The sequence below is a fragment of the Ceratotherium simum genome, chromosome 14, assembly GCF_057802395.1.
Source record: "Ceratotherium simum simum isolate JZ-2026a chromosome 14, ASM5780239v1, whole genome shotgun sequence".
Taxonomy (NCBI): Eukaryota; Metazoa; Chordata; class Mammalia; order Perissodactyla; family Rhinocerotidae; genus Ceratotherium; species Ceratotherium simum.
This window is the reverse complement of record NC_141913.1, coordinates 7,547,013-7,566,550: the sequence shown is the minus strand read 5'-3', so window position 1 is coordinate 7,566,550 and position 19,538 is coordinate 7,547,013. Positions and strand designations below refer to the sequence as shown.

General features: G+C 45.0%; 1 protein-coding gene across 1 annotated transcript; it reads left to right on the top strand.

Moving 5' to 3' along the window:
- The first annotated feature begins 366 nt into the window (after nt 1-366).
- Nucleotides 367-18,568, top strand: TUBB6 (tubulin beta 6 class V). Its single transcript, XM_004421055.3, has 4 exons — nt 367-517; nt 921-1,029; nt 2,832-2,942; nt 17,057-18,568. The coding sequence occupies exons 1-4, from the start codon at nt 461-463 to the stop codon at nt 18,118-18,120; spliced, it is 1,341 nt and encodes a 446-aa protein (XP_004421112.1). The 5' UTR covers nt 367-460; the 3' UTR covers nt 18,121-18,568.
- The last annotated feature ends 970 nt before the right edge of the window (nt 18,569-19,538 follow it).

Here is a 19,538-nt window from a genome sequence, read left to right as displayed (position 1 = left end):
CTGGCTCACCGGCCAGGGCTCCATCGGCTGTGTCTGTTCTCCCTTCTGGGACCTTCCGCGGTGCTAGGTGCCCCTGAGGGGGATGGCCCAGGGGTGGGCGAGCCGAGCGGGGACGCTGGCGGCAGGGCAGCCTAGGGAGGGAGGCGGGGGGAGAAGGAAAGAGAGCCGGGAGCCGGAGGGAGGTGCACGGACGGCGGGGGAGGAGGGGGCGCGGGCGGGGAGGGAGGAAGGTCGGGGGGCGAAGCGCCGAGAGCGGGGAGCCGGAGGGAGGTGCACGGACGGCAGGGCGCAGGGGGCGCGGCCCGGGAGGGCGAGGCCCACCGCCATTGGTCCGGGCCCCGGGGGCGGGGAGACAGCGGTGGAGCGCGGGCGGGGGCCGTGTCCCGGAGCGCACCGCCCGCCCGCAGTCGCCGCCGCCGTCCGGAGAGAGAGTGCCGTGAGCGCAGAGCCGGCGCCCGCCATGAGGGAGATCGTGCACATCCAGGCGGGCCAGTGCGGGAACCAGATTGGCACCAAGGTGGGCCGGGTGCGGGGGCCGGGAGGGCGCCGGACTTCCCTGCGGGTGGGCAGCTTGCAGGCCTGGGGGGTCGGAGCTCGGCCCTCGGTGCGTGCGGACGGCGCGGCCGCTCGGGCGCTCCGGCTCAATGCCCCTCGGTTCTCAGAGCGCAGTCTGCCCCGCGCCGCACCCGGGAAGTGCCCGAGGAGCGGCGGCCGAAGACGGGGCGTCTCAGCCCGGACCCCTGCCCCTCAGCCCCTCCCCACCCCAGCTGGGAGCGGCCGCCCGCGGCTCAGGCGCGCCTGGAATTCGGCCGCCGCGGCCCCGCGCCCCCGCCCGCCGGGCCGGCCCTGGGGGGAGGCGCGGGCGCGGCGCCCTGGGCCCCGGGCTCTGACCGCCCGTTCCCCGCCTCGCCCTTCTGAAGTTCTGGGAAGTGATTAGCGATGAACACGGTATCGATCCGGCCGGAGGCTACGTGGGTGACTCGGCGCTGCAACTGGAGAGAATCAACGTCTACTACAATGAGTCATCGTGTGAGTAGCGCGGTCGGCTCCCGCCCTTCCCGCCAGACCCCGGCCATCCCCCTCTCGCACCCCTGCCATCTCCTCCCGGACCCCGACCGTGCCCCTCCCGGACCCCGGCCACCCCCCTCTCGGAGCCCGGCTGTCCCCCTCCCGGAATCCGACCATCCCCTCCCAGACCCGGGCCAACCTCCTCCCGGACCCCGGTCATCCCCCTCTCCCACCCTGGTCAACCCCGCCTGGTCAACCCCGGGCATCCCTCTCTGGGACCCCAGCCTTCTCCCGGTCTTCCCCGCCCAGACCGGCCTTGGGCTCGGGGTGCCGCCCCCACGCAAGGACAGCTGGCTCTGGGAAAAGTTCTCCCAGGACTTAGCAGGATGCCGGGCTCCTCCCTCGCTCCCCCGGGGGCGGGAAATCCGCCGTCAGTTTATTTCAAATCTCGGCTTTGAGCCTGTCCCGCGGGTCTGAGCTCTTGAACCAGACAAGCCGTTGGTGTTGTGAAATCAACTTAGTGGGTCATGTCTGACCTTGTTTTCTCTTCCCCCGTTTAAAATGTATTTTTAATGGAGGTTCTTGGCAAAAAAATTTGAAAAACACTCCCTTAAATAACTTTTCTGGCCCTTTGCAGACCTCCAAAAAGACTTTATACTTCCTGGAAGCTGAAACTACAAATTCTGGGTAACTGGTGGAGTTTAGTAAAAATTCCAGGCTGTGATTTACCCGAGTTTGAGAATAGTATCACCCCTGACCTGGATATCTACATATATATTGTGGCTACATGTATACATTATTTCTGTAACAATTTTTATTATAAAAGTGATACATACCCTTCAGAAAACAACAAAAAACAAATTCATTGAAAGAACACCCAGAAAATGACAGATGCTACCCTTCCACACACGGGATGTATATCCCCAGAGATAATCACTCTCCGTTTTTTGGAGTCATTTGCTGCTTGTCCACACAAGAGCTGGGAAGAGCAGGATACATAAATCACTGGGTTTTATTCATTAGGCAGCTATGACAAAAGGTCTGGAACAGCAGGACACAGAAGATGAAATTTCTAGATAGCACTAAGGAAACTTTGAGTATATGTTGCACTTGCTGTTACCCCTTAGGTCCAGCGTGGTTACATCCTTTTTTCAACCTGGGTGTGTGCATAGTAGGACAGGAGTTGTAGAGCGGTTCCTATGTGCAATCATATTAGCCCCATCCTCACTGGGAACAATTTCTTGCCCAATTGGCATGAAAGTGTGCTTGCAAGTGAAAATGCTACACAGCAACCCTCATTCATAAATGAGAGTTTCTCCTGGGAAACTGCCCATGGAATGGTACCTGTGACGAGGTGCTCAGACTGTAGCTTGAGTTCCTGTATGTGTGTGCATGGGAGAGGTGCCAAAAAGCAGAAAGAATGTCACAGCAACACTGTAGTTTGCCGCAACAAATACAGTTTATTTCCATGGAGCTAAAAAAGTAAAACTTCCCAGCAGAAAAGAGCTATCAGGAGTGAACTGGAAAATACAGTGGGCAGGAAGTCAGGAGACCTGATTTCTCATCCTCTTTAATCCTGGCATTTCCTCTGCCCTTCATACCTGGGCTGGTTTCCCCATCTGAACAATTCCAGGGTGGGATTGTGTTCTCCGAGGCCCCTCCCAGTGCTAAGATTCTGTGGTTCTAAGAAAGCCAGGTACCCTCTCTGAAGAAGCCCTGCTTTATACGTTACAGGCAGCTGTGCTGGTGGGACTTGCTAAGGGGAAGTCCATCACTCTAGAAACCAGTAAGTGACACATGGGGGTGGCTTTGTTCTCTTGCAGCTCAGAAATATGTGCCAAGGGCTGCCTTGGTGGACTTGGAGCCCGGCACCATGGACAGTGTGCGGTCCGGCCCTTTCGGGCAGCTCTTCCGGCCTGACAACTTCATCTTCGGTACGTTCCATCTCTCCTGCTTTCTTCTTCCTCTTCTTTTTTTAAAAACATCAAACTAATTTATGTGTAAGATTAAAAACATCCATGGCATAGAAAAGCTTAGAATGGAAATCAGCATTCCCCAGCCTCATCACAGGGTGCCTCTTTTTTTTTTTAATTGATGTCATAATAGTTTATAACATTGTGAACTTTTAGTTGTACATTATTGTTTGTCAGTCACCATATAAATGTGTCCCTTCACCTCTTGTGCCTACCCCCTAACCGTCTTCCCCCGGTAACCACCAAACTGTTCTCTCTGTCCATGTGTTAGTTTATCTTCCACATATGAGTGAAATCATGCAGTGTTTGTCTTTCTCTGTCTGGCTTAGTTCGTTTAAAATAATAACAGGGCACCTCTTTTAAGTCTTGACTTTTTCTTTAGGAAAGTAACCTCTGTATCTCTAAATGAAATGCTTATACTGATAGTTCTTTTTTTTTTTTTAAATAATTTTATTTATTTATTTTTTTCCCCCAAAGCCCCAGTAGGTAGTTGTATGTCGTAGTTGCACATCCTTCTAGTTGCTGTATGTGGGACGCGGCCTCAGCATGGCCGGAGAAGCGGTGCGTCGGTGCGCGCCCGGGATCCAAACCCGGGCCACCAGCAGCGCAACGCACACTTAACCACTGAGCCACGGGGCCGGCCCCTATACTGATAGTTCTTGATTGAAAAAAATTTTTTAGATATTAAGTTCTTTCTCTCCCTCATAAATTATCATAATAGGATAATAATAATTTGGTTTTGGTTCCTATATTACTCATCTTTTAACTTCAATGTGTTTATACCTATATTTCTTTTCCACTATTTATAGATAGTTGTTGTTCTTTCTTTCTAAAGGCTGGCGCCATATGAGTTTTGTTTCATCAGAATTGGACAAATCCTCCCCTCCCTTCTTCCACCTAAAAAAATGATAATAGCACCTGTCCCTCTGCAAACTCCCAAAGAAAATTATATAAAATTAAATGAAGTGGCACCATTAGTGTTACCAGCCTCCATCACCCTGTAGCTAAGGTTTTTAGAGTCGAGGTTACTTCAAAGTATGCAAGAGGAGACAGAATCTTGGAAGATTTTATTAGTACATGAATTGATTACCTTGTAGCAGACTCAGGCAATGACTTGTTATAAAGGGGACTCAGCATGATGAGCATTCATAAAGAGTTTAAGTGCTCTGGGTATCATCCCCTTCCCCATTACTCTGACAACCTATGCAACCAATGGGACAGGCAAGGCAAGATAATGACTTGTTCAAGGGTTTGTCACTTTTGATATTTCAAATAGACCAGGACTAGGCTCTCTGGTGCCCCTTTTCTTGCATCAGAAAACCTAAATTACCAATATTTTTATAGGCCACAAATGGGGATATTTACATTTTTTACCTTTTGCTGAACTAGACCTTTCTTGCTGGAGACCATAATTGGCCGCAAGTAAAGACACCTCTAGACCCTGCTGCCCAATGTGGTAGCCACTAGCCACATGTGGCTATTAAATTTAATTAAAATTAAATAAAATTAATTCACTTCCTCAGTTGTACTAGCCACCTTTCAAGTGCTCAATAGCAAAATGTGCAGCGGACAGTATAAGTAGCAACAGCTCCATCACTGCAGAAAGTTCTGTTGGACACCAGTACTCAAGGCCTTCATAGAGATATCCTACCAAATTAGGGGAATGAAGAGAAAAAATGAAAAGCCACTATGCAAACACTTATCCATTCACAGCCATTTCTATCTTAAGAGCCAAGGTAGAGCTTACAGGATGGGTGGCAGATTTGAGTTTTCCATCTGACAATTGTGTGTTAATATGAGATACCACATATACCTTTGTTATTTCTCAAAAATTACCAATGTAACTATTAAGAAATGTGCCTAGAGGGAAAAAAATATTACTTATCAACAGGGATACCTCAATTAATCAACAAAACACAATTTTAGTACCTGTAAAGGGCAAAGTGTCTTACAAGGAAATCAGAGAATCTTAAGGCTGATTCCTGGCTTAAAGGCGCTATGGTATAGAAATTGAATATATCAAAAATTTACATCCCAGCCCCCTCCTCAAAAGGCACCAGGTAGAGATGGTTTCATTGAGGGTAACAGGAAATTCTCTGTTATTTAAACCATAAGTATTTAGAATACCTCATATACAGTAAGTGCTTGATAAATATTAGCAACAACATCCTAGGAACGCAAGGATGGTTCAACGTTAAGAAGTCAGCTAATTAAGAGAAACATCTTGGGCTGGCCCTGTGGCTTAGCGGTTGAGTACGTGCGCTCCGCTATTGGCGGCCTGGGTTTGGATCCTGGGCGCGCACCGAGGCACCGCTTCTCCGGCCATGCTGAGGCCGCGTCCCACATACAGCAACTAGAAGGATGTGCAGCTATGACATACACCTATCTACTGGGGCTTTGGGGAGAAAAAGGGGAAAAAAGGAGGAGGATTGGCAATAGATGTTAGCTCAGGGCCAGTCTTCCTCAGCAAAAAGAGGAGGATTGGCATAGATGTTAGCTCAGGGCTGATCTTCCTCACAAAAAAAAAAAGAGAGAGAGACATCTTAATAGATGCCCCAAAATATTTGATAAAATTTAGTATGTGTTCCTGATTTGTAGAGGACAAAAAAACTTCTGTGTAAGCTGGAAGTACAAAGAAACTTCCTTTATTTAAGAATTATCTACCAAATCCAGGGGGTGGCCCGGTGGCATAGTGGTTAATTTCACACTCTCTGCTTTGGCAGCCTGGGGTTTGTGGGTTCGGATCACGGATGCAGACCTATGCACTGCTCATCAAGCCATGCTGTGGTGGTGTCCCTCATATAAAATAGAAGAAGACTGGCACAGATGTTAGCTCAGGGACAATCTTCCTCAAGCAAAAAGAGGAAGATTGGCAACAGATGTTAGCTCAGGACCAATCTTCCTCACCGAAAAAAAAACAAAACAGAATTATCTACCAAATCCATAGCAACATCATACTCACTGGTGAAACATTAGAAATATTCCCAGCAAAGTCAGGTATAAGAACAAGACGTCCATTGTCTCTTCTATTATTCCATGTTCTGAAGGCTCTAGCCAGTGCACAACGACCAGAGAAAGGAAAGAACTACAAATCATTTAAAGGAAAAGACAAAATCGTTTTTTGCAGATGGATTTTCCAGATAGGCTGTCAGCTGAACAATGACGAGCACTTATAAGACCTCAGTAAGGCAGCCAGAAACAAGATAAAAATACTCAGACGTTATTGCTCTAGGGTCACCGACTGTCCAAATTTGCCTGGGACTGGGGAGTTTCCCAGGACACTGCACTTTTCAGTATTGAAACTGGTAAAGTCCCAGGCAAGCTGGATCACCTTAAAGGCTATAATCAATTATAAAATATAATGGGAAAATATTCTGTTCACAATAGCAATAAAATTATAAATACCTAGGGACAGAACTTACCAGTAATTGGGAATGGGGGAGTCAAAACAAGATAATATTTTTCTCTCATCAGATTGGCCAGTATTTTAAAAACTGCTAACAGCTAGTGTTGGTGAAGGTGTTTGGGGAAATAATAGTTTTAAACATTGTTCAGAGAACAACTTAATAGATTCAGCAAATCAAGAATTTTGTTGCTACAGTTTCAGTTCAAGGAATCTGTCCCTCGGAAATCCTGCACATGCACTGCGGATACTGCATGTTGGTCTTTAGAAGAGCTCAGCCCCTTTGCACACCCTCCAGTGGTGTCCGGGAACTATCCATCCCCTTGCCCTTACCAGCAGCTGGTGTCAGTCTTTGTCATTTCCGTGGACTGCTCTCTCTCAGTACTCTGTAATAAAGACCGAATGTGGATAACGTTAAAATTCTGTACACTGAGGAGAGAAAAAGGATGACTTCCCCCCGCTTTCTTTGTACAGATCAGCACTTTTTCTTACTAAGTGGGTGTAGACTCTTAGCAGCTGTATACTGTTTCTGGACCACCTCGCTGGGTTGCTGAGTCAGTGTAGCCAAGAAGAGAGAGCACTGAATCCGGAGAAGGGAAACTTGGCAGCTCATTTCAGCTCTGCCACCTTTGGTGTATCAGTTCCCGTCTCTGGGCTTCTTCAACTTCACAGTCTGTGGAATGAAGGGCCCCTAAGCATCCTGGGGGCCCCGGCCCCTGTAAGAATCTGAGGGAAGCAAAGGCCATGTCTCCCCCACCTCCATAAAAATATGCTTCCACGTAGAATTCTGCTCACAGTTTCTTCTCTTGAAGGTTTGATGGATTTCGGGTAAGAATCTGAGACAATAGCTAAGGTTTCTTGAACCTGAATTAGTTGGCTGAATCTACCTAGGTCTCAGTCAACTTTACCAAATAAAATTAATGTACTTCATTATTAAGAAAACTATACTTCTCTTTTGATAGGCAGTACATATACGTACATGGTACGAAATTCAAAAAGTACTGAAGGTTATACAGTGGAAAGCTAGTCCCTGCCTTCTCGGTCCACCCAGCTCCCCTGCCAGGAGGCCAGCCAAGTCCTGCTGCTGACTTGGTGCGTGTCCTTCCTGAGGCACGTGTACGTTACAAGCAAATATGTGAGTTTGTATCTATAAAAACATCTTCAAGTTTTATTTGTGTAAAATACATATCTTCCCTGCTTCTAAGAAGGATATGAAACAACATATAGTACATACAGCCATAAAACATGGCAGCTTAGATCACAAAGTTAACTGAGAGCATGAATTCAGTTGTGGCTGAGAATTACTTTAAGCTCTGGGTTTCTGGCAACTAAATTCAGAAAAGGAAGCACAATAAGGGACATGGTTGTCATCATCTCATAAAAGGGATATACCACTCTTAAGAAGGGAGATTCTGGGCCAGCCCCGTGGCTTAACGGTTAAGTGCGCACGCTCCACTACTGGCGGCCCGGGTTCAGATCCCAGGCGCACACCGATGCACCGCTTCTCCGGCCATGCTGAGGCTGCGTCCCACATACAGCAACTAGAAGGATGTGCAACTAGGACATACAGCTATCTACTGGGGCTTTGGGGGAAAAAAAGGAGGAGGATTGGCAATAGATGTTAGCTCAGAGCCAGTCTTCCTCAGCAAAAAGAGGAGGATTAGCATGGATGTTCGCTCAGGGCTGATCTTGCTCACAAAAAAAAAAAAAAAGAAAGGCGATCCCCTCCATTCTAAATTATTTGTATTTATTTATTTTTAATTTGATTTCTTCAATAAAAACTAATATATAACCACATTATTAAAAATTAAAACTAGAGTAAAAAAACTACTCCCTATGCTCATCATAGTATAATCGTTGTTGGCATTGAGGTATATTTTCACCCTTTGTTTCTTTCTTCTTGCTGGTTTTCATTAATCGTAGACACTATATCACTCTGTATCTTGTTTCCCAGTGAAATTGTTATAAGCCATATTTCTTGTTAGTATATAGTTTCTAAAATCTATAATTTTTAAGAGCTACATAATGTGTAATTATTTATTTAACAATGGTCAGTAATCAGTGGGTGGTTTCTTACCAATTTGTGCTCTTATGAAGAATTCAGTAATATAGAGTATGGATGTTCACATCTTGGTTCACATAAATTTGTGTTTCTGACTGATCACAGAATAGATTCTCAAAAGTAAAATTACTGGGTTAAAGAGTGTGAACATATTTAAACCCTTCATACATTTGCCATACTTTCCAATCGGGTTAATGCCACCAGCAGTGTTTGAGAGCATAGTTTTTGCTACGCTTTTTCCTGCAATTAAACTTCTAAAGAAATGTATCAACTAAATGCTTATTCTATGAGGTTCTCCGAGCAATGTAATCGACAGTGCTTTAAGAACTGCTTTATAGAAAATGTAAAAACTATTCTGAATTTGGCTATTCTGTGTATAAATTGTCAGTATAAAAAAAGAGAAACTTGCGCAACCCATAAACAGGACTTGCACATAAAGAAACCTGAAGACAATATTAAAATGCAACTCGGTGAACCCTGACCCCATGGGGAAGGTTGGTTAGGTGAAGCACACACACACACACACACACACACTCACACTCACACACCTTACTGCTTTTTGAGAGAAAATAGAAAAAAATTATCCAATTCTACGTTGTTTAAATTTAAGATGTTCAAACTTATACTTGTTATATTGGGCTTCGTGTAACATTGGTATGTTTTATTTCTTAAAATGGGTGGTGGGTATGTAGATATTCATTAAATTATTCTTCATATCCTTTTATTTGCCTTAAATCTGTCATAAGAAAGATGTTCTCGTGGATGAGGCAATGGCACTTGTTTATGCACTTTCTGGAAGTTTCTAATAGGACACCGGGGGCCAGGTGCCTTCTCTGGCCCACTTTCTCACTCACTCAGCCCAGATGTCTGCTCAGGAGTCGGGCTTCACCCTTGGCCATCACTCCTGTGCAGCGAGGCCCTGTTGAGGTTTTAAAGAGAGTAGAATCCGTGAACTGGTTTTTGTGAAACTGGATCATCAGAGGCTACTGAAGTCATGGTAGGCTGATGTCTCAAAGCAGCAGCTTCAGCAATTGTGGAAGTTTTCTTTGGTTTAATTTATTTGAACTGAAAACTAAGAGTATGATAAAAGTCTGGCCTTGTCTTTCTAGCTAGCTATCTTTCTATCTATCCCTATCAATAAATGGGATAAAAAAGATTAAGAACAAATTAAGACAGACCGATAGTGACTGGAATTATCTAATTTACTGTCCTTGTAAACGTCCAAAACGTTAGACGTGCCCTTTGGCATTGACACTGACTCCAGGATTGCTTCTTGCATCTTTGCTTTTTTGTCACAATGTGCATCCCTATTTTGATTCAGAATATTTAAATTTTTTAATAGATTGTACTGATGTGAGATAGATTTATTAATAGTAATTTTTAAAAATTGACACTTTTTGGGGCCGGCCCGGTGGCACAAGCGGTTAAGTGCACACGCTCTGCTGCGGCGGCCTGGGGTTCACGGGTTCGGATCCCGGGTGCGCACCAACACAAGCTTGTCAAGCCGTGCTGTGGCGGCGTCCCATATAGAATAGAGGAGGATGGGCACGGATGTTAGCTCAGGGCCAATCTTCCTCAGCAAAAAGAGTAGGATTGGCATCAGATGTTAGCTCAGGGCTGATCTTCCTCACACACACACAAAAAAATTGACACTTTTTAATTAAGAATTGTGAATTGTTTAAATGAATATGCTTATTTTGTTCAAATAACACATTTGTTATGCGGAATGGAGGGGTATCCAGAATGTATAAACACATTATATTGTTTGTTTTCAAGTCATTCTCCAGTTTATAAAAGAGGCAGAACTGTCTATGAATGGGAGACGGTTCATCCTCCATTGGCTTTATAGCTCGTTGTTTCAGAGTTGATAAATTAAAATAAACCAGTGTTATTCCATTTTCAGCTATAGTTTGAAATGTTTTTTTAAAGGAACACACTTGAAGTAATGTATAATTCTAAAAGAGAAAGTTATCTGCGTTTGAGTTTTGAAGATGGATCTAGTTAAAAAAAACTTTTTTCTTAACAAATTGCTGGTGGAATAGCAGTCATGCCTATTAGATAGTGGGAGAGGGTTTTGTGTGAGAAAATGAAGCACGAGAAAGATAATTTTCCTTTAAGCCTCCTTCTGTGCTTGTAACTTTTTCTTTCAGATTCAAGGCTGGGAGGGCGGTCAGGGAGCACATACGCAGCTTTAAGACTTAATCCGTGACCCGGTGTGAACTGGAGGTAAACCCGAGGGTGGACTCGGGGTAAACCCTGGGGCTCTGTTGCAGCCCGACTGCCAAAGCTTGGAGATTGCAGCCTTGTGCTCTACAGTCTGGAGCCGCTGACTAATGTCACAACATCTTACAGAAGATGGTCAACTCATGACCCCCAAATATTTAACTGGGAACGTCTGTTGCTATGAGACAGTAGCAAAATATTTTCAGAAGTCACTAGCTTCCTCCTTTTGTCAAGAGCAGAGAAAACTTCATGGCTAATCATGCTATAAATACTGAGGAAGCCAAGTGAGTGGTGTGAGCTGGAGGAGAGAGTTCAGAGTCTCTGTAGACTTAGGACTAGAGTGAGCTTGATTTACTGTGGCTGTATGTCTGCCGGAAGCCACCTACTTATTTTCAGTTATTGGTTTCTACTCCATTTTAATGAAATAATTCCTAGGCTCTTTTTGACCATTACGCTCACGGTCTTTCCTTTGTAAAGGTGTAATAATAGGTCTCCGTTGAGCTCCAGCTGTGAGGCTAGCCCTGAGGATGAGGCTAGCCCAGAGTTTGTTCTTCCCAGTGCCTCCAGTGTGGTCTGGCCAGGCTGCTCCCTGCAGGGTTGGGGGAGAGAGGGGACATGAGTTAGTGGGGGCATAGGAAGGACAGTGACCATTTAGAGCCTGCTAAGAGAAGGTGGCCAGCCAGATTTGACTGCTTGACCCAGCCGGGCAGGAAGAAAGAGAATCTCTCTGTTCGTAAGAGAGAACGCAGTCGCCTCCTAGACGAGGAAATGGCCGCCTGAGGGGGCTGGAGTGGCCAGTGCCCTCGGGTGTGCTGCAGGTGTGAAGGGGCTGTCTGCCGAGTCCAGGCCCCCTCTGTGGAGCCACGGGTCCTGCTGTGCCAGTAGCCTTGGTGCCTTTGACAGGCTCAATGGGGCAAAGACTATAGGAGAGAGAGGCTGAGCTCACTTGTCAGGTTGAGCAACAGACCACCGTGGGGGCCAGCTGGGGTGTGTTTCAGATGGGCAGTTCTGCCCTCAGGGAAACGTCACTATTTAATATTTAAACATGTTTAATGTTTTCATTACAAAGTTAAAACTGTTTGCACATGTTTTTTCAAACGATACACAAGTATATCGTGTAAAAACGGAAACCCCTCACTCCTTCTGCTGATGGCCCTGAGGTTACATTCCCTGGGGGAACTAACAGCTGTGGACGGTGGAGGTGTGTCCTGCCTGACCTTTTTCTATGTGCACATGCACTTGTCTGCACGTACACACGTGCACACACAAACACAGAGTTGATTTTGTTTTTGGAAAATAGGATCGTGCTACACATATCTTTTTGCAGCTTTTTGGAGAGTTCATTAACATGACCTGGGCATCCCCCATGACAGTCACAGTACCTGTGCACTGTATGTGTGTCATCATTTAGTAATTCCCCACTTATTGATGACATTTAAAAACTTTTCCTTAAAGGCATATTTTCATCTTTTAATTTTATCTTATCATAAAGTGCCTATTTGTTTAAATTTTGTAAGGAATATATACTATTGTTGAAACTGTATAACTGTATGAACACCCTACAGTCCCATCCTTCAGAGACAACCATAGTCACTAGTTTAGTGCATACTTCTCCAGTTTATTTCCTAAATGCATTTTTAAATGTTTTAATAAAGTTAGCAACGTTCATTTTGCTAGCTAGCTAGGTAAAACATTTACTTGGTCCAGGATTCAAAAGGAACAAAAGGGTGTACAGTGAAAACTGGATCTCCTTCCTACCCCAAGCTGGTGCCCCACCCAGGCTCCCTCCCAGAGGTGCCGCTCTTTAAGATTCTCGTGTGTCCTTTCAGATCCGTTCTATGCCCGTACCAGCAGATACGTAGACATACTGGCAGATACATACACATCGATTACACACCTACAATGATAGCCAACTACATACACCGTTTAGCTCTTCAGGGTGTTTTTTCCCTGTATCCAATGTATTTTGAAAATCTTTCCATCTCAGTACTGGGGTTGATGGCGATAGTTTTCCTTTGCATAGATACCATCATTGATTTAACCAGTCCTCTGTTAATAGATATTTAGATTGTTTCCTTTTTTTCTTTACTGTTACAAACTGCTCTTCAGTGAATATTTGTCTGTCTTTCATTTTGCACATATGTGGGAAAATTCATAGAAGAAGAATTGCTGAGTCTAAGGGACTGATTTTGGTAGATCTTGCTAGATTGTGCTCCATAGAGGCTAGTCCTCATTATGTCTCCAGCAGCTCGTGTATGAAGGTGCCTTGCCCTAATCTCTCGTCAACACTGTGTGATCAAGCCTCTTGAACTCCGTCAACTTCATAGGGGAGAAATCAAATCTACTTGTCTAATTTGCATTTCCCTTATAAGGAATACGTCAAATATTTAAGTTATTTGCATTTTCTTCCCTGTGAACTGTCTGTTTATATCCTTTGCCCATTTTCCTATAGGCTGTTGTTTCCCTACTGATTTGTAGGACTCCTTTAGATATTTAAGGAGAGTATCCCTTTGTACGTCATACGAGTCACTCACAGTCAAGACATTTTAAACTTACTGAAGAATCACAGAATTTTGGTTGTTTTTCTTGTTTTACAGACTTCCACTTAACACTCATAATAAATGCTGTGGAAGATTCAAAGAAATTTGAGATAAGACCCATTCCCCCAAGAGTAGGGCCTGTGTGAGGCCGCACTCCCGGTACCCTACAGAATCCAGGGGTGTCCGTCAGCGGCCTGAGTGTGAGTGGGCCCCTCCCCGAAGTGCGTGAGAGCCTTCCATCTACCCGTCTGACCTGATGTAGCACTAGGCTGGTCTCAGGCGGCCTCGGTGGTGTCACTGCTTCCTAGCTCAGTTTCCCCATGGGTGTGCACAGCATCAGGTATGGACCTGCGCACCCACGGCAGAGAAGCTGATCTCTGGTGGTGGTTGTGGGTTGTTGCCACCAGCCAGGTGTAGACAAAACTCAAGGTGATATCTTTGGAATAAATGGGGAAAGGCATTGTACAATGCAATGCCAGCAGTCTTAGCCCCAAGTGGAGGGACAAACAGGCCTTGGCATCTCTGCCTTCTCTAGTTTTCTATGTCCACTGGATGCATCAGATCACCTGCCCACTCCCCCCTTCAGCAGTGTAACCTGGTCTCTCATTCAGTACATAGGGAAAGTTTGATAAGGGTGCTTAGTGGATTTATTTTGTTAATTTTTTACATGATTTTTCTTCTCAAAATTACATTTAATATACCCACATATTAAAGAATACAATGCCTATTAATAATCTTCTTTGCTTCCTAAATAACTTACCATTTTAGCTTTTTATTACATTGCCTTATTACCAGTTAAAGTAATGAGAAACAGCAATGCCTTGTTTTTATAATTTATTGTTAAATAGATCTCTGCATCATTTACTTTGATTTTACTGCTTTCGTAATGTATCTTACAGTGTGCTGTAGAATTTAGTTCTCAATGGTTTTTCTAATATTCCTTGAAATGCATATTAACATATTGATTTGAATTGAAAAATAAAGCCATGTTTTTCTGACAGAAAGTAAGTTCAGTTGGGAGGATTGCTCTGATGAGGACTGCCTTTGCCAAGTAGATTATGTGGCCAAGTTTTTATAACCTGAATAGGCTAAATCTGCAACCTAAAAATTTTGACAAAAATATATTTAAAACATTTCATTAAAAAAATCATATTGGCAAAGTTGTATTGGAATTAAAATTTCAATTTTCCCAACTTTATATATATACTTTATATATATACTCTATATATACTTCCCAATATACTTTCTAAGTATATTGAATTAAACACAGTGCCTTTAACTGAAAGAGTTAGCCTTAGGTAAGTTTTGGTAAAGCCTTTTGGTGTCTTCCAGAAACAGAAGAAAAGAATGATTGATACAAGTCAGGTTGTTTGCAATTCTGCTTTCCAGAAAATTGAGTTTTGGGCTGGAAGATGATTAAAATACTTTTTGATGATAGATCACTATTTGATTTTTGTCATATAACTCTAAAGAAAATCAAATAATTGAATGACATTATTAGAACACAATTCATTCCTATTTACCTATTTATGTGAACAGGATTTCTCAGTATTTATATAGGTAAAAACAAAAGAGAGGAATAAAATTGATGCCAAGCCTTGTCTCATTCTGGCAATATTTAATATTCACCCTTGGATAGATGAACTAATTTTAAAAACTACAGTTATATTGACATTGTAAACACTTTGTGATCAAGGAATTTGAAAACAATCAATTTCAACTTAGGGTTTATGTCTTATTTTTATATAGACTCTATTGGATACATTTAACAGAATGATGTAACAGTTTTGTTTTTATTTATTTATTTATTTATTTTATTATTATTATTTTTTTTGTGTGTGAGGAAGATCGGCCCTGGCTAACACCTGCCAATCCTCCTCTTTTTGCTGAGGAAGACTGGCCCTGGGCTAACATCCGTGCCCATCTTCCTCTACTTTATATGGGACGCCACCACAGCCTGGCTTGCCAAGCAGTGCGTCGGTGCGCGCCCGAGATCCGAACCGGCGAACCCCGGGCCACCGCAGTGGAGGGCGCGCACTTAACCTTTTCCGCCACCGGGCTGGCCCCCAGCAGTTTTATTTTTAAAAGGGAGTATTTCTAGTACCCCAGAAATTAAAATATCATTTGCAACTATTTGATTTTATGAAAACAAATTAGATGGCAACTTAAAAATGTATGTGGGGTATGTAGTTTTTAAATATTTTCAGGGCTGCAGAGCAACAGTGTCTGAGGGAGCACTGCCTTATAGGATGTGTGCATGTCCAGGAAAGCAGAACCCAAAATAAGCTCCCCCCGTCCTCTTCACCAGTTCTTGTTAAGTGCGTCCATTCATACAAACATAGGTCTGTATTATTTTTACAGCTTGGAAAATATGCTTTATCTACTGATAGATCTTCAATTTTATAATGAAGTGAACTGAAAAATAGGATTTTAAATTCAAGAGCCAACCTTTCAGATTCAGAATTTCTTCCATAAAGTAAAGTATAAATAAGCATGTTGGGGAAAATGCACCATTGTGCAGAAAACAGACCAACTAGGTCTCTTTCTAGTTACTTGAACTCCTTGGATAAAAATACAAAAGTCTGTCAGGTATATTAATCTTCTTACCACCACTGGTCTGGAAGCAATTTGAGGGCAGGAATGATTTCCTATGTTGAGCATTTAATTACAGGTGCAAAATAAATAGTTGGTGCTCAGAAAATTTTGTAACAGTAATTCTGGATGATGAATGAAGGGCTCCATTAACATGAAAAAGTATTATTATTATTATTTTTTTTTTTAAAGATTTTATTTATTTTTATTTTTTTCCCCCCAAAGCCCCAGTAGATAGTTGTGTGTCATAGCTGCACATCCTTCTAGTTGCTGTATGTGGGACGCGGCCTCAGCATGGCCGGAGAAGCAGCGCGTCGGTGCGAGCCCGGGATCCGAACCCGGGTCGCCAGCAGTGGAGCGCGCTCACTTAACCACCAAGCCACGGGGCCGGCCTGAAAAAGTATTATTGTTTTGAAAAGAAAATATTTGTACATAGTACAAAATTCAGAAAGCTCAAAGGAGATGAGAAAATAACTGGTTTTTAATGTATACAAAATTTTTGTTCCCTTTAAATTTTACCATGTGCAAGAATTACCTATTTAAAAATAAATAAGAATGGAATGTACATATTAAAATTTGATGAGTATTGGGGCTGGCCTGGTGGCATAGTGGGTAGGTTCGACACTCTGCTTCAGATCCTGGGCGTGGACCTACTCACTGCTCATCAAGCCATGCTGAGGCGCTGTCCCACATAGAGCAACTAGAAGGATATACAACTATGACATACAACTATCTACTGGGGCTTTGGGGAGAAAAAAGGAAAAAAGGAGGAAGATTGACAACAGATGTTAGCTCTGGACCAATCTTCCTCAAAAAAAAAAAATTTTGATGGGCGTTTAACTTGTCTGAGGAGGTTGTAGCAATTCATGAGCTCGCCAGCCCTGATGGTGGGTGCCTGTTTCCCCGCCCCCTAACTTTGGCCAACACTGTATTATCTTTTTTTTTTTCCCCCAAAGCCCCAGTAGATAGTTGTATGCCATAGCTGCACATCCTTCTAGTTGCTGTATGTGGGACGCGGCCTCAGCATGGCCGGAGAAGCAGTGCGTCGGTGCGCGCCTGGGATCCAAACCCCGGGCCGCCAGCAGTGGAGTGCGCGCACTTAACTGCTAAGCCACGGGCCGGCCCAACACTGTATTATCTAATCGCTTCCTAACACATCTTTTCCATCATTGAAAAAGCATCAATAGTAAAGGAGTAGTTCCCTCCTGTACTGCCCTGTTTAAATTGCATGCTACCCTCTTTTGCTTTATTCTAGGACAAACGGGCGCAGGAAACAACTGGGCGAAGGGGCACTACACGGAAGGAGCCGAGCTGGTGGACTCGGTGCTGGACGTGGTGAGGAAGGAGTGTGAGCACTGTGACTGCCTGCAGGGCTTCCAGCTCACCCACTCCTTGGGGGGAGGAACAGGGTCGGGCATGGGCACTCTGCTCATCAGCAAAATCCGAGAGGAGTATCCCGACAGGATCATGAACACCTTCAGTGTCATGCCCTCCCCCAAGGTGTCCGACACTGTGGTGGAACCCTACAACGCCACCCTGTCAGTCCACCAGCTGGTGGAGAACACAGATGAAACCTACTGCATCGACAATGAGGCCTTGTACGACATCTGCTTCCGCACCCTGAAGCTCACCACGCCAACCTATGGGGACCTAAACCACCTGGTGTCCGCCACCATGAGCGGGGTCACCACCTCTCTGCGCTTCCCGGGCCAGCTCAACGCCGACCTCCGCAAGCTCGCAGTGAACATGGTCCCTTTCCCACGCCTGCACTTCTTCATGCCCGGCTTTGCTCCCCTGACAGCCAGAGGCAGTCAGCAGTACCGGGCCCTCACGGTGCCGGAACTGACTCAGCAAATGTTCGATGCTAAGAACATGATGGCAGCCTGTGATCCCAGACATGGGCGCTACCTGACCGTGGCCACTGTCTTCCGGGGCCCCATGTCTATGAAGGAGGTGGATGAGCAGATGCTGGCCATCCAGAACAAGAACAGCAGCTACTTCGTGGAGTGGATCCCCAACAACGTCAAGGTGGCTGTGTGCGACATCCCTCCTCGGGGTCTCAAGATGGCCTCCACCTTCATTGGCAACAGCACGGCCATCCAGGAGCTGTTCAAGCGCATCTCGGAGCAGTTTTCTGCCATGTTCCGCCGGAAGGCCTTCCTGCACTGGTTTACAGGAGAGGGCATGGATGAGATGGAGTTCACAGAAGCAGAGAGCAACATGAATGACCTGGTGTCAGAATACCAGCAATATCAAGAAGCTACGGCCAATGACGGTGAAGAAGCTTTTGAAGACGATGAAGAGGAGATCAATGAATAGAGGAGCCTCCCTATCCCAGATACCACAGTGCAGACATTCTTTAACCCCAGTGCGTCTTGACCCCAAGGGCCGCCAAATGGTGTGCTGGTCTAAATATGTGGGTATAGGCCCCTCACAAATGCAACGACATCGTACTATCAGCCATCTGGAATAAAGAAAGTTCATTAAAATAGCAGAGAATTGGCAGTCCTACCCAATCTGAAGATCAGACTACAGGGATTTTCTGCTGGAGGACTTGAAAGAACTAATGGGCCATAAATAAAGAGCTAAACAAATAAACCTCCCCTTCTATTAAGTGTTCAACCATGTCTGAGAATTAGGGAAGTTAAACACATAGTGTTTTTTCATCCTTTGCGGTGAAACCTGAAGCTATGCAGTGCTGCCTTCTACTGAATATGCAATATTGAACTTTGACACAATCTATTCATAATAAAACACTGCAACTGCTCCTTTGTCTCTTACAGCCTCTGCTTACGTGATAGATTTGTGACTTTGCGTTGTTACAGTGGTTACTTGGGTCTCTCTTCTCTTCCTGGGTAGACTGCCCCTATAGTGCACCAAAAGAACTCAGAGGATAGGGCCTTGCTTGACTTGGAGGCTTTAGGGTGGTCCCATAGGCAGAATTCTGAGCGTAAAAGTAGTGCATGCGTAAGTAAAAGTCCGTTGTCCCCATTTGCAATCAGCATTCAGACCTCCCACAGAATCTTTCATCCCACTGAATCGTGTCCTGGGCTAGTGGGTCCCTAACAACTCACCCGAGATTTGCCAGAGGAGCCACAGAAAATGAACTTTGGGCTTCTCAAGCTCTTGGTGGGTGAAGGGGGACCTGACAGGGTTGGCTCTGAGAGCTGCTGTGCTTCCTTCTTTGAGCACTGAGACCGGCAGCCCGGGGCCTGTGGCTAAGCCCAGCATGGAGGATGAAGGGCTCTTTTCTGTCTCCACTTCATGGTTTCTATAACTAGCCACAACTTCTGTAAGAGGTCTTGTAAAGTCAAACTCCACAGGACATGACCAGGCTAGTTTCACTAGTAATTGGCAGACACTGCTGTTCACTAGTGTTTATTTCTCCTTCCTGCCCTCTTGAAGTCAGCTGTGAGCATGTGACTCTGCTTTAGCCAAAAGAATGTGTGGTGAGTCACTTCCAGGTGGAAGCATTTAAATGCTAGTGCTAGACCCTCTGTTCTGCCTCCCCCTTGTGGAGACCCCGATTCCTGTCAAGATGACCCAGTGTCTTCGTCAGTCTAGGTCCCTGAGTAACGGCTGAGTAGGGCCCCCTCTGACCTGTCAGACAAGGAGCGAGAGGAAACCAACCTTTGGGGTCTGGAGCCGCTGAGACCTAGGGGTACAACACAACGTAACCCAGCCCCACCTGACAGAGTGCCCGTGCTCTGTGATGTCATGGCTTACATCCAGTGACT

What these genes read in the sequence shown, in the direction of transcription:
- TUBB6 (XM_004421055.3), top strand. Translation starts at nt 461, where the DNA reads ATGAGGGAGATCGTGCACATCCAGGCGGGCCAGTGCGGGAACCAGATT. An exon ending in GGAACCAGATTGGCACCAAG is followed by an intron (nt 518 to 920) that starts GTGGGCCGGGTG and finishes GCCCTTCTGAAG; the next exon opens with TTCTGGGAAGTGATTAGCGA. An exon ending in GCCTGACAACTTCATCTTCG is followed by an intron (nt 2,943 to 17,056) that starts GTACGTTCCATC and finishes GCTTTATTCTAG; the next exon opens with GACAAACGGGCGCAGGAAAC.